The 14,794-nt window shown below is 40.8% G+C and overlaps 1 protein-coding gene across 1 annotated transcript in view; it reads left to right on the forward strand.

Annotated features, from left to right (window-relative positions):
* The window catches only part of csmd3b (CUB and Sushi multiple domains 3b), a 379,947-nt gene that overhangs the window by 342,495 nt on the left and 22,658 nt on the right, over window positions 1-14,794 (forward strand). The window contains exons 51-58 of the mRNA XM_069681472.1: window positions 1,043-1,231; window positions 2,074-2,259; window positions 2,527-2,721; window positions 4,417-4,590; window positions 6,285-6,458; window positions 10,695-10,868; window positions 11,500-11,685; window positions 13,030-13,203. Coding sequence (XP_069537573.1) covers window positions 1,043-1,231; window positions 2,074-2,259; window positions 2,527-2,721; window positions 4,417-4,590; window positions 6,285-6,458; window positions 10,695-10,868; window positions 11,500-11,685; window positions 13,030-13,203 — 1,452 coding nt within the window. The remainder of the gene's footprint in view (window positions 1-1,042; window positions 1,232-2,073; window positions 2,260-2,526; window positions 2,722-4,416; window positions 4,591-6,284; window positions 6,459-10,694; window positions 10,869-11,499; window positions 11,686-13,029; window positions 13,204-14,794) is intronic.

Consider the following 14,794-nt stretch of genomic DNA (forward strand, 5'->3'; position numbering starts at 1 on the left):
GATGAATTTGTGGGCAGTGTGTCCGCTAATGTCTGACATCTTCCGTAACAACACCCATTGACTGTTCGATCCAAAATCTCTGTCAGGAGAGAGACGTGTTATTTGTTTAATTTAGCACTCAAACACAGTGATCCTAATTGGCTGAAAGGTATAATCGCTAATATCGATGTGCTTATTAATATTTGTGCCAACAGAGTTTTATCTTTGATTTAGTCCAAATTATTTTTGACATATTGTACTTAGAGTGATGGCAACTTTCTCCATTTCAGCATTGTTTAGATTATGAATCAAAGCCATAATGTGGTCACTTGATAAAACATATATTTGCCTTTAGTCTGTTTTTGGCTAGGATACTTAGTGTGTCATAAATACAGCCGTAAATGTTGATAATAGGAAGGAAAGGATCCCAATATCTGCCATTTCAGACATTAATGTCAGTGACTCTAAAAGGCTTGCATGTAAAACTTTGATTATAGTGATGTCACTGGTTATGACACTGTACAAATGCATGATTTAGTGATTTACAAGTTGTGAAGTTTCAGATCTGTAGGTAAAAGTATGTTGGAGTAATCCCCAAGCTTCTCAGCTCAGTCTGCAGGCTGCTGTGAACGCCAGGTTTCACACGTTTTTTTCTACATGCTGCACTTTGTGACGTCACAAAGTGCAGCCTCAGCAGGCTTGGGAGAGCTGGCCAATCAGAAGAAAGTGGGTTTCTTAAAGGGACAGAGCTGACTGAGTCGTTTCAGGCAGAGGCTGTATGAGGGCCTGCACAGAGCACCAGTTTTTTTAACTGTAAATTATGCTAAGCTACTCCACAGGTATCACAGAGTGAAATATGAAGTTTCAAATTTGCATTATACCCCCCTTTAAGTTCAGATTTTTGTAAAAAAAATATATTTCTAATTACTGCTGCCATCTGCTTTCATCTTTTTTTCTTTTTTTGCTTGGTTTAATTTTCCTGGTTGCTGTTTTAGTGGCAGTAGACCATCCTCTGTGAAGTCTTCTCAAATCTGTCTTTTATTTGTTTTTTTTCCCACTCCAGCCCTGTACTGCTCAACACCAGACTCCCCGCTCCACGGCTCGATCTCCTCTCAGAGCGGCGGCCATGTCAACAGCGTGGTGCGCTGGGCCTGCGACCGTGGCTACCGTCTCATAGGCAACGCAACGGCAACCTGCCGTCGCTCACCACCTGGCTACCACTCGTGGGACTCTCCTGTACCTGCCTGTCAAGGTTTGTTTGTTCTTCTGCTAATTAATGGGTTTTTTATTAGCTTATACTAGTTTGTGACGCTAACACTGAAACTAGAAAACACAACTTCGAGTTAAGCTTGAGCTAAATTAATTCCTGCTATTTAAACCTTGAAAGCGTTATTTATTTTTTGTGCTACTGAGAAGAAAAATTCAAATTTAAGTGAGTAAAAGGCCACATGCATTGTTCATATATAGGGGCTTTTAATTAAAGAAGGCCAAATATAATTAAAATCCATTTGGTAAGGGAAATTAAACATGTGAATGCTCATAAATGTCCTTTATTTCCATGCAAGTGCCTTTTTTTCTCTCTTTGTGTATTTCCAGAAAACACAACAATATGTGCTTCAAAGATTGTATTACATTTTTATGTTGTTCCTGCTAGTGTCTAATCCCACACATCAAATAACAGCAGGCACAGCATATAGCTCGTATTGACAGAAAGTCAAATGAAGGATGTATAGCAGATTGTCGACACTGTGTAATTACACGGTGCGGTGCTCTACAAACCGCTCTGTTTAAAACCACGGTGGACTGTAGAGCAGCATGTTGGATGGTGTATCCTTTTAGAACTGATTGGTACTATAGATCAACTTTCTCTTGATGGTATATTTTTGTTTGATGGCTTTATTGAGGAACATATTTGAGTGAGTGAGTTTACAAATATGCTTTGAACTCAGTGGCTTTGAATCCATAGAAACATCTCAACGAGGTCCATATCAAACCTGCCCACCTGCCAGACACAAGTGTGCAATAGGGCCTCTGTGGGCGTCTGTTTGCATGTCTGCTTTACCAGCGTGCATCTCTGTATCTGTCCTCCCCTAGCTGTCTCATGCGGGGCACCCAAGGCTCCTATAAACGGCGGCGTTTTAACAGCTGACTACTCCGTCGGAACGAGAGTTTCCTATTTTTGTAACGACGGGTACAGACTGTCCAGCAAGGAGCTGACGTCAGCCATCTGTCAGCCTGATGGAACGTGGAGCAACCACAACAAGATACCGCGATGTTCTGGTTAGTAACACATTCAGTGGATGTCAGTTTAATTTAGACATGCTTAACCACAAATGTAAACACTCTATGAATGTAAATGCCAGACTCCTTCCTGACATTTACTATAAACAAAAATAAAACACATAATCATCTCCCACTGAGTAAGATATATATTCTAGTTTGTAAGTAACCCATAATTAAGGTATATGAGTGGCAGGCTTTTTTTACTATGATATTATTATTTAAACTGAGTCATCATTATGTTTTCTCTTCACGCACTCTCTCCAGTGGTGGTGTGCCCCAGCATCGGGTCATTTTCCTTAGAGCACGGCCGCTGGAGGATTGTCAACGGCTCGCACTACGAATACAGAACCCGCATCGTCTTCACCTGCGATCCGGGATACTACAGATTAGGCCCCGCCCACATCCAGTGCTTACCCACCGGTGTGTGGAGCTGGAGAAATGAGAGACCACACTGCCAGGGTGAGTAACAAGTCTTTGAATTAAGACACATATTTATGTTATTAGATCCTACTGCACCAACTTAAGCCATGTTAGCTCATTGTGTATTAACTGTGATATCCACACATACATTGGGAATCATTTACTCTTGCATACACTTAATAAAAGAAGGGTTTATATGGGCTCTAAGCTGAAATTAGCATAAAATCTGCAAGTTTGTGAGCCAAGAATTTAATGACACCAGGCAGCCTGATGCTACCATTGGCACTTATAATATGAACAGTTTGAGTAACAGATGTGAGTAGAGAAGGAGAAAAACATGTACATTGCTTTGATTTATATTTGGAAGGTAACCGCTGCCATTATATGTATGTCAATATACAAAATGTGGAAACTTGTGGCTTAACAAAGACTTGACTTCAACATTATGGAACAGCTGCTAGCTTAGTGACAGTGAGTCAGTGAGGACCTAAACATAGCTTACTTACGTACACAAACATAGATGACAGTGACAGACTTAAATGTCACTGGATGCTAACACCAATCAGAGCAATGAATCGTGCTCTGTAGCTGTTTACTATGTTTGAAGTTCCCGAATCTAATTCATATACTGTAGTTACTAGTTTACCATTATATATTAAAGAGGGGCTATTATGCTGTTTTACATTTTAAGACATATATATAATTTTACAATGTTCAGACTAAACGTGGGTGAAGTTTCAAATCTGTAGTTAAAAGTATGTTGGAGTAATCCTCAGGCTTCTCAGCTCAGTCTACAGCTGTGAACGACGTTTCACACAGTTTTTTCTACAGGCTGCACTTTGTGACGTCACAAAGTGCAGCCTCAGCACTGCAGAATTGGGTTTCTTAAAGGGACAGAGCTGACTGAGTCGTTTCAGGCAGAGGCTGTATGAGGGCCTGCACAGAGCACCAGTGAGTTTTTTTAACTGTAAATTATGCTAAGCTACTCCACAGGTATCACAGAGTGACACATGAAGCTTGAAATTTGCATAATACCCCCCCTTTAAAGTTTGGCATGACATGATTCAATTCACCATTTTTACATAACGTGAACAACTGCCCCAGTGAGTATAATACTGAGCCAAAAGCAGATTTTGAACTCATCTTGATTGTTCATAAAAATGCAGAGAGGACATTTAAACTAGTTTAAATGGTTGTTATTGGCTCGACCTGAATTAGGGCAGAGCAAAATCCGTCTGAATGGGACGGAGACCAGACATATCTGTCAGAGTAAATAGAAAATTAGCTTGTTCCCAGGCTACACTTAAACTGTTAAAACTCAAATATGCAATTTTCTAATGGCAGTTGTAAATCCTAATTTAACTTTAGTGTATTTAAATGACATTTGTGCTTACTTTATTAAAACTAATAATAACTGAGTTACTCTACAAGTAAATCAGTTTGTTTTTCCGATCCATGCACTAACCTTTTTCTTTGTTATTTGTTTATTCCTGGAATTACTTGACATTTGGATGTTATTTTTTTACCAAGAAAACTGTGTGACATTTAAAAATGTACCGTCATTTTCTCCACCATTTCAGTCAGTCTAGGGGGGGAAAAACAAAATTGGCACCAAATTTGTGTGATAAACAGTGCGCTCCAAACCAATGAGCTCTGCCAGCTCCTCAAATTAACTCGGTGCTAAATTGGTGCACAAGTGCTTTTAAATTGCTCGTGTCTGCCTGTGTGTTTCAGTTATATCCTGCGGTGAGCTGCCATCCCCGCCCAACGGGAAGAAGATTGGTACTCAGACAACATTTGGTGCTACGGCCATCTTTACCTGCGATGCCGGCTTCATGCTGGTGGGGTCAGCCGTCAGAGAGTGCCTGTCATCTGGGCTTTGGAGTGGAACGGAGACACGGTGTTTAGGTATATGAATACTGGAACTAGTAATGCAATCGGACATGCAGTATATATAACTGTATATCTAGGCACTGTAAGGCATTTTCTGACTTTCATTTAAGGCTTAGGACATATATTTCATGTTAGAACCCGCATGCACTGAGAGCTCGACCATTAGAGAAGTTTCGAGGTGATTTTTCAAGCCGATCTAATGAGGACAGGTATCAAAGGTAGGAAGAGTATGTACCCTACAACCTTCGTCCGGCTGCACAGCTGCTTCCCCCTCGCCCTCATCCACCTCACAATCAAGACTATCATAAGGAAGCTGCTGCTGTGCTTTCAGTTTGTTTTTTATATATTTATATATAAGCAAGAAAAAAAGCAGCTACCTTCTACTGTCAGTGAGCCAGCCAGAGTTAACAGATGTTATGACATGGTGCTGTCACTACTCCATGAAGCCTCAGTAGAAAAATTGCTTCCCAGAATATTTTACAGGCTGAGGCGGATATGAGATGCAATTTATAAAGAAAATTTTCAATGACACTTAACCTAGAATGATGAGGAGGCATCATTCTGTCAGAAAATGTATAAATTGTGCTCTAAAAAAAGTGCTATAAACAGCATTTTCATTCACTTGCTTTTCTTATTATCCCTCCAAACTCAACTGGCCTTACTGTACTTCTCTTGCTTGTTTAAAATCTAAACTAATCTTATAATACATTTAAAACAATGTATTATAAGATCTTTTCAATAGCTTGCTGTAAATACGTTGACTTCCATGTAGATTGGAACTAATGTCCTTTCCTGCAACACAAAACTTTCTGCAACATATTCAACAAAGTAAAGTGTGACTCACTTGAGGTGTGCCCTTTAACTCCAGTAATCAACACCTCAAAGACGGCGTGAAATGACAAAGGTGATGTTAGGCAACCTTTTCTCTTCTCGTTCCCTCACACTTCCCTGCCCGCCTTTGAAATTCTAAGCAATTGCTGACATCAGGGCCACAGTGCAGGTTTTATCTACTGTAAAGGATGAAATCAATACTTAATCCAAACTCCCCGAGAATAGAAAATACACATTTCTTCTCTCCACTTAACAAACGCTCATACATTAGCAATGAGCATTTATCACACCTCTGCTTATCAGTCTGATCGGGGAGTAAAGAGGTTAGCTGCTACCAGGTAACCTTTGAAAACAAAGAAACATCATTACGATTTTTTTAAGGTGTTGCGAAGAACAGTGACTCATCTGTGAGGAATATTGAAGGCGACAAGTGACCATCTGAGCCTTCGCCATAAATGACAGCTGATCCGATTTATGACACAGCTCCTGATATTTTGTGAAGATGGATTGCTAGCTGTGCTCTCACTTTGATGTTTAACGGTGTATGTTTGGTAAGAGCCACACGTCTCACATGCAGGGTAAACCTGATTTCAAACTGCAATTGCCTCCTTTTACAGGCTTGCTCCCAGACCTGATTAGAATCTTACTGCTGGTATTGTCCTTGTACCCCTGATTATAACTCAGGGAAAATTCAGGATGCAAGGTTAATGCAGGATTGATGAGCTAGGTACCAAAAAGAAGAGCCAGGTCTTGGATAATAGGGAAACATATCAATAGATCCGAAACATGTATAAATACTCAATGGATCAAGGTCAGAAAATCAACAGTATTCTCTTTAAAGCAACATATTCTAACTCATCTGTGTCTGTGTCTTTCAGCCGGTCACTGTGGCATCCCAGAAGGCATTGTGAACGGTCAGGTGATCGGGGAGAACTTTGGTTACCGAGATACGGTCGTGTATCAGTGTCTGCCTGGCTTTCGGCTAATAGGCTCGTCAGTTCGGATCTGTCTCCAGGACAACCAGTGGTCTGGACATCTGCCCGTCTGTATATGTAAGGAAAACACACATTTAGATTTTCTTTTCTTTGTTTATATAACCTTTATCTAACCTGGAGTGAGGCCTCGTTAAGAATAAAAATAGCTTTATGGAGAGTGCCCCTGGACAAGACAGGCAGCAGTGCAATTATACAGTTGCAGACATAAAACAAAACATACTAAACCTTAAAAACTGAAATAAAGAACAAATTCAGCGAGACCTTAAACGTTCTCCACTAAGCTAAAAACCTGCAGGGAAAAAATCTTTGCATGCATGTGTGTACAAGCATGCAGAGGATAAATAGAAGCACATTCAAATGTCCGAGGTCAATATGTTTTGATACCCTACACTGGCATACAGAAATGTAAGCCTTATTAAATAGAGGCCGTTCCAGCGCGAGGTTTTCATCAAGTTATCAGCATTTGAAGTTTGGATGTTTTATCGGCTTGTTGAGTGGAAGAATCAATATCATACATCTTACAAATAACTCTGCAGGCGCACAAATGAAAAAGGCCTTATATTTGACAAATTAAGATTTACTATGTGATACGATATTTGTAAGGTGTTTTAGTGGAATTGGCATTTGGAGGCAACAAGATTGAGACCTGATTTAGCAAAGTAATTCAGCCCAAAGAGGAAAATGGACTAGGTGGGAAAAAAAAAACCTTAACAGTCTTTTACAACAGTAAAAGTACTCTTAAGAAGTAAGTGGAATTCAGTTAGAGGGGTAACATGGCTTTCATTGATATTTAAGGGAGGAGAGTAGATCAAAGTGCCTTGAAATTTGAAAGATGAACACTGTAAGGCATGTTAAGCTGTGTTTAAATGTGCTACAGAAATACACTTTGCTCAATATTATTGACAAAAAAAAATATATGCAGGATGAAGTTAGCTCCAGTGTAACACTACATATAATGCTTGTAAAAATAAACTAACAAGGCATTACACACCCTTATTCTGTGTGTATGTCTCATTTAAGTAGCCACAGGTAATCACAGCCGTGATGATATTCAGTCCAACATCATGACCTCGAGTTTGATATTGCTTTTATACAACAGTAACACAAACAGCAAATAGTATCAAACAGTAATCTTTGTCATTTTTGCTCCACCAACTTCACTGAAACTGGACTTTTGTTGCCAAGCAACCCAAACATTCTCCTGCACCCTGTGTCTACAGGTTACCACAGATTTGCTGTTTTTATCATGTACATTTATCTGTAGGTTTTAATTTATCATCAACCAGTGAAATAAGAGTCTGCTGTGTGATTCAGAGGTAACAGCTTGATTCATGTAGACATACACGGTCTGCTGTTATGTTAATTAACAGGAGTCAGAACACGTGGCTGAGGCGGAGTGATACACAGAGTGAAAAGTCCAATTGATGTTGTACTGCCTCCTGTCCTATCAGACTACCTGACTGGAACTAACTGTTGTATAATACGAAAGAAAAAGTTAAAAAGTGTTGCAATTAGTTCAGCAGAGCTAGATATATGTTCTTTTACATTGTAATTACTTAACTAAACCTGGCGCATACATTACCCACAATGCATCAAGAATGTCAAAAGTTTTGGTGGGAGCTTGGTTGTGTTATGATAGTTTGGAGTTAACATAGCTGCAGAGATAAGAAATGGGCTGGGGATTAAGTAAGCTCATGTCTCTAGAAATCCACACCCTTGGATATTTTGTCATTTTCATACCTGTAGACAGACAGAATACTAGGTGGAGTTCTTCTTTAATTGAGTTATGCTAGCCGCTACAGGAGCTCTTTTCCTGTATAGTGGAGTGTTAGCTTTAGAATGATGTATTTTTTTTATGAGGGATCAGTATAATAACAAAAAAACAGGCCTTAAATATTCAGTAACAACATTGAAGCTACTTTTAACCTTGTTTATGAGCAGAGCGCTAAGGTCTCCTCTGAGGGAGTTCGTCTGCTTGAGCTGATAAACCCCAGCCAAATTTCATTCAAGGGAGGAAAAGTCCAAATTAAAAACCAGAAATAAAATCATTCAAAATAAACAGAGTGATCCCGTATTGAGCACAGCCAGCGTAAAGTTTGTATTTAGAGAACTATCCCTTTCTTGATGTAGTCACTCTGTCCTGAGATCCACCTCGGCAGTCTTACATGCAGGGCCAGAGGGTTTAAACTGCCAGCGTGGTCTGGGTGAGATAAACAGCTGGGCTTCAGAATAAAATAGGAGGCTCTGACATGTCCAGGCTACTGTGAACATCTTCTAAAATTGCTGTTGCTCAGTATAAGTGTCCTGAATGTTTTTAGGCAGCAGGCTGGCACGGGAAAGGTGGCGCTGATGAGTGCCATCTTAAGCCAACTACACGGATGCAGTTTACTAAAAGTGACAGCCGGTTTGTTGCCTAAATTAGAAGCGTGTTTAAAGGATGGAGGTGGTGACGTAATGTCTGCATTTCAGCTGTGGAGAGGGCATGATATGAGATTTTAAGTATGTATGTTTAGGTATTGCATGCATCTGTGTCTTTGTGGTTAGAATAGTGTGTGTATCTGTGCTCTGCTGTTTTTATTGAACTTATTCATGCAGGAGTTATTGAGCAAAATCATCTTACAGCCAAATTGCACTGTAATTATGGAGATGAGAGGCTCTTGTTTAGAGACACAAAGAATGCTGATGAGAGTATGATGTGTGTGTGTTTGTGTGTGTGAAGCTGTAGCTGTAGGGCAGCTGACGGTGTCAGATAAATTTATATGTGAGGCAGGAAAAACAAAACTTCAGATTTTTACTGATTACGTGAAAAAAAAAAGATCATGACTTCTCCCCTTTCTATCTCGCATCCGCTTGTCTTGATCATCTCGACTCTGCTCTTGGTTTCGTCTCATCTTCCCTATCTCCTCTCCCCTCCTCCCTGTAAAGCATTAAATTTAGAGAGAGGGAGAGATTGAGAGGCAGATGAGAGGGGCTGGCAGTAACTGTAAACTGTCTGTTTACACCAACATCAAAAGGCTGGCGTCAGCAACAATGAGGACAAGGGACACACACAAACTTCTAAGTAGCCTCGGTGAAAGAAGTTAACAGGATGAATAATTATGACGCACAATGGCAGACAGAGGACACTCCACGCTAACAATGAAGATGGAAACACCATATATTTCCAACATAATGACCCTAAATTGGGAAAGCAGCTAGGCCTACTCAGCTATCTGACATGCTCATAAATATTTCCGAGTGACTGTAAGAGAGGCGCCTTAACTGGTACAAATATGTGCTCCTGGTGGTTCTTCTAGACAGTGAACTACATTACCTCCTATTTTCAGATCTGATTTAAGTCATATGTTTTTATCACATTTCAGTCAGACAACTCACATTTGTGATAGTTTGAAATGTTTATTGCAGCAGCAGAACATCGCTTGTGTTTGGCATCAAGGCACCGACCTCATCACTCCTCGCTGATTAATTTTACATGCAGAAATTTCAAGAGTGATGAGATATTTTAAATCCCCCCAGCTGGAGCCTGCAGGTGGATGCTGGGGTTGAACGTATGAGCGCAGTACTGGTGCAGGGCAGCCGGTGGTAATGGCAGAGCAGAGGGAGAGGCAGACCGGTAATCTTGTAGCTTAACTTGGGAGAAAGTGTTTGTCAGCTGATTGTGGAGAATGGCGCACGTCAAGTGTGAAATCAGCGCAGCTCGAGTTGTCTGCCTGAACTGGCTCGCAAGCGTCGCTCCATTAGTGGCTAGCTGTAATTATGTGGCACACACACTGTGCTCTCAAACCATGGAAACAATTGGCACCATAATATTCAACTGGGCTGAAATGCTGGCAAAATGCCTGTAGACATGTAAAAACATTGTATTTCAGCATGTTAAATAATTATCTTTACGCTCTATGTCTACAGAAGAGTAGGGATATATTGCCAAACTTGGTGTTGTCGGCCTATCTCTGTGGCTTACATAACATACTGAAGTATTCACAACTAGATGATCAAATCGTTCCTTCTAACAAGTGTTGCCAGTATACATGCAGCCAGATATAGCATATGCTTTTATGTCATGGACCTCTGCTTGTTGCCCAGGCAACAAAAAACACACATCAAAGAGCCACACTTGTAGACTTAAGATGAACATAGGCACTGTAATTCATTTTGACTTAATCCAACAAACACATTTTTGGTTTCTGTGCTTTATTGGGATTAATATGATTGGCTAATATGTTATGGACAATCTTAATTAGATTAATAATACATATATTATGAAATCCTAATGCAGGTTTGTCTTTTTTGTAGCTGTCAGCTGCGGCCATCCAGGAAGTCCCATATATGGTCGCACGGTGGGAAACGGCTTCAACCTCAACGATGTGGTCAGCTTTGTTTGTAATCGGGGTTATGAAATGGAGGGGCCCGCACGCGCTCAGTGCCAGGCCAACCGCCAGTGGAGCCACCCGCCCCCAACGTGTAAAGGTGGGGAGAAAAGTTAAGTGTATTCACCCCTAACCTTATTTATCCCTGAACTTTAAAATCACCTCAACTCTTATCTTTATTTACTTTTATTGCCTTTCAATACAGAAACCATCCCTATTTACCTCTTTCCTTTTCATTTCAATTCTACCTCTAACTTTAATCAACATCTCGGCCACCATGACCCTGAAACTCATTTTTACCTAAACAAAAAAACATTTTTGCTAATTTTCCGAAACGTTATGAAGTTTTGAGGTGGATTTAAAACTTCACATCCCTCTTTTGCTCTCCTGCCTCCAGCCTTGTGAATTTTGTTTACAGTCAATAATAAAGAGTCATGACAACGAGACTGCATGAGTGCTGGACCCAGGACACGTTTTTTATGCCTTCATCATATCATCACATTTCATTTGCCAACCCCAACACCAACCCTTACCAGTTATTCCTTCATAACCACAACCACCTTATTATGTCCTTTATAATTTTATAGCGCTGTGATCCCAGTGCAAACCACGTGAGAAAGGACGAGAGGGGAGAGAAGTGACCCTCTCTGGTTCATGCCAAATAACACATACTTTTCTATGTCTTTCTTCTGTGTTTTTGCGTGTCCCACTATGTCTCTCTCTGTGTATAGTGGTCAATTGCTCTGATCCAGGCATCCCGGCTAACTCCATCCGGCAGAGTAAAATCGAGCACGGGAACTTTACCTTCGGCACTGTGGTTTTCTACGACTGCAACCCGGGATATTACCTGTTTGGATCACCTGTGCTGACCTGCCAACCTACTGGACAGTGGGACAAACCTCTACCTGAATGTATAGGTAAGTTTGATTCTTGTCCTTCTGTCATTTTAACCTGACAGTGAGTGGGACAGATTATAATGGAATTGACAGCTTGCAAAGCTACAACCCCCTCAGTTACTGTTGCTACGTCGAGCTTTTGTTGTTCTCGAGAGGCACACATTCAGATTTATAACCAGAAATTCTTCTTTTTATTTTTTAAACAAATAGGTCCTTGATTTCAGACTGAGGACGACAAAAGCAGGCTTCTATTTTCCAACTCTTGACTGTTGATTTTACTGGCTAAAATAACAGCTGTAGCACGTTTTATCAACTGTAGCTTGCTAGCTAATTAAGCTAGTTAGCTTAAGTTAGCATCATGAGTTGGTTGATAACTCTGCCTGGCAGCTTTTAAATGTTCCTGGCTGTGTTGTTTAAAACCAGAAATCTGACAATAGAGTCTTGAATATTTACTTAATGGATGGATTCTTATTAAGTATGATATGGAATCAATGCATTCATTTTAGGTTGAATCAAAGGCTAATACCGATACTGGTATTGATATTGGAACAACTCTGCTAACTGTGTGTGTGCTAAATGTCATGCTTTCGGGAAGACAGAGCTGCTTTACAACCATAAACTCTAATGGCGCCCACTAGTTTCCACACAGTGCTAACAAACTACACTTTGAGTGTGCTACCTGTGGAAAGGAGATTTTTTTCAGTAACCTAACAAAGAGATTATGCTGTTTCACATTTTAATTTTGCAATTATATTAGCACTTTGTGACATCACAAAGTGCCGCCTCAGCAGGCTTCGGAGAGCTGGCCAATCAGAAGAAAGTGGGCTTGTAGGGGCGTGGTTTCTTAAAGGGACAGAGCTGATTGAGTCCTTTCAGGCAGAGGCTGTATGAGGGCCTGCACAGAGTTTTTTTAACTGTGAATTATGCTAAGCTACTCCACAGGTATCACAGTGCTTACACATAGCTTTAAATTAGCATAATAAACCCCCTTTAAGTTCTGATTTTTTTTAAATAGAATTGTATAGTTGTAAAAATGATTTTACTGATTACTGCTGCCAACTGCTTTCATCTTTTTTTCTTTAATGATTTTTTCCTTGACTTTTGAATTAATGCTTTACCGTTCTAGGTGTTCAACTAGTTAGCTATACGTGCTAATATTTGCTAATCATGTTAGCATATAAACACACGGTTTAATGTCTCTTTCCTGTGTTATCAGTCTCACAATCCCTGATCCTACACCTACCTTTATTCTGAGTCTGTACTTCCTGTTCCTGACAACAGTCACTGCAGCTCTGATGAGTCGAAACGGACTGTCCGTCCTTCCTTCATCTCTCTGCCTCTCTCCATCTCTCTCTGGCTCTCTAGTTGTAGATTGTGGTCATCCCGGCTCTCCCCCGAACGGTGTGCTGAACGGAGATAAGTTTACATTCGGTTCAACGGCTCGATACTCCTGTCTGGGCGGACGACAGCTGAAAGGAGAATCATCCAGGACTTGTCAGCTCAATGGGATGTGGAGTGCCCCCATGCCCTTCTGCTCTGGTAACCATTTTAACCTCTATTGAATATACAGCCATCTAAGTCCACTATGTTTGAAAGAAAGATAGATGGACAGGACATGTAGATAGAAAGCAAGAGGTCTAAAACATGCGGTCTCAACAGCGTGTGGAGCACTTCATGCCTTTACATCCTCTTGGCGCTCTTTCTTAACCCTTTTGCACTCTGGGGATGGAATAATGGGAGCGATAGATAGGTAGGGTTATCACATAAAAAGAGGATATATCAGTATCAGTCTGTTAAAAGGGCCGTGGAGCATAACCTCCCCATACACCCACATACACACCAACCCTGGACCCTTAACCATGTCCGTTTCTTTCTGCTTCCCTTATTTCAAGTGTTTGGAAACTGCTTTTAAGTGTTATATCAGAGTGTGAGGCTTTCTTTCTGTGATGTTTTTAAACTCCTGAGGGCTTCTGTGAACTGAATAAAAGGACTAAAGACAAAGATGAAGCAATGACTACTTAAATACTTCAAATATGTTCTCTTGCATTTTCTTTACGTTAGCTGTGTTGTCTCTCTGTGGTAAATGGCTTATAAGAGAATATTGAGTGCTGTTGATGCACCAGTCATTGCTCTGTAACTGCTGTACACAAGTATAATTCCCCCCTGCTGGATTGAGTGTATATGCATATCTCACCACTGATTGGACTAGATTCTCTCTCCAGACGGAAAGCCTCCATACCTTCCATCATGTATTAACAAACCGTCCAGGTTATATGGTCCTCAGTTGGCTGATCGGGGACCGAGGGGGCTCCCAGTGGCTGCTTGTATAACAAACGGACTGAAAACACATTCCAGACGAGTTGACAAAGAATACATTGTTATATGCAGCGATTGCCAGGGGGAGACGCAGGGTGAGGGAGGGTAATAGTTTATGAAGCTGTGATTCATGGTTTTTACCTGCCAGGTCTGCACCACAGCCCTGCAGAGATAAGAGTTCCCCCCCATGGAAGAAGTGCCAGGTCTGCAATTTTCTGATGTAATGTTGGTTATGCTTTCACGTTTTCATTTCAGGGGCAATAATACACTCGTAATACTCAAGAAAGTCCTGTGGTTACTGTGTCTAGACCCCAAGACTCAAACCAATCTCCTCTGGTGTTTACTCCATTGGGAAATTGAATTGCCTCAGGCAACTCAAGTCAGGTGTCACAAAATTTAGGATTTTAAATTTGTCTTTTGTCGGAGTGCTTTGAGCCTCGAACCAAATCTGATAGAAAGAAAATATATATATATGTACACATCAGTCACGAAAAATATAAAGATGGACGATGCATCTCCATGTGCTCTTATTGTACAAAATTGAAGCCGAAATAGCCCCTGTGACGGGCGCTGCCATCTTGCGCTGGTGACGCGCAGTAGACATTGGCAGGAGGAGCCGCCGCAGCCACTTCCGCTAACCAAAGCAGACACTTAACTTACCAGAAAAAACGGCAAAGATCCCACACGTTGGCGTATTTAACATCAGAACAGCTTCTTTGTGTTGGTCTGAGGTTAACGTTCACAGATATGTAAACTTCAGTGACTGTAGTGATTGTTACGTCTACTTTCACCGTTCCTCCTCTACTCTGCTAAT

Source organism: Semicossyphus pulcher, unplaced genomic scaffold (genome assembly GCF_022749685.1).
Source record: "Semicossyphus pulcher isolate SPU_LCO1_2020_fin unplaced genomic scaffold, fSemPul1.0.p SCAF_5, whole genome shotgun sequence".
In the NCBI taxonomy this organism is placed as follows: Eukaryota; Metazoa; Chordata; class Actinopteri; order Labriformes; family Labridae; genus Semicossyphus; species Semicossyphus pulcher.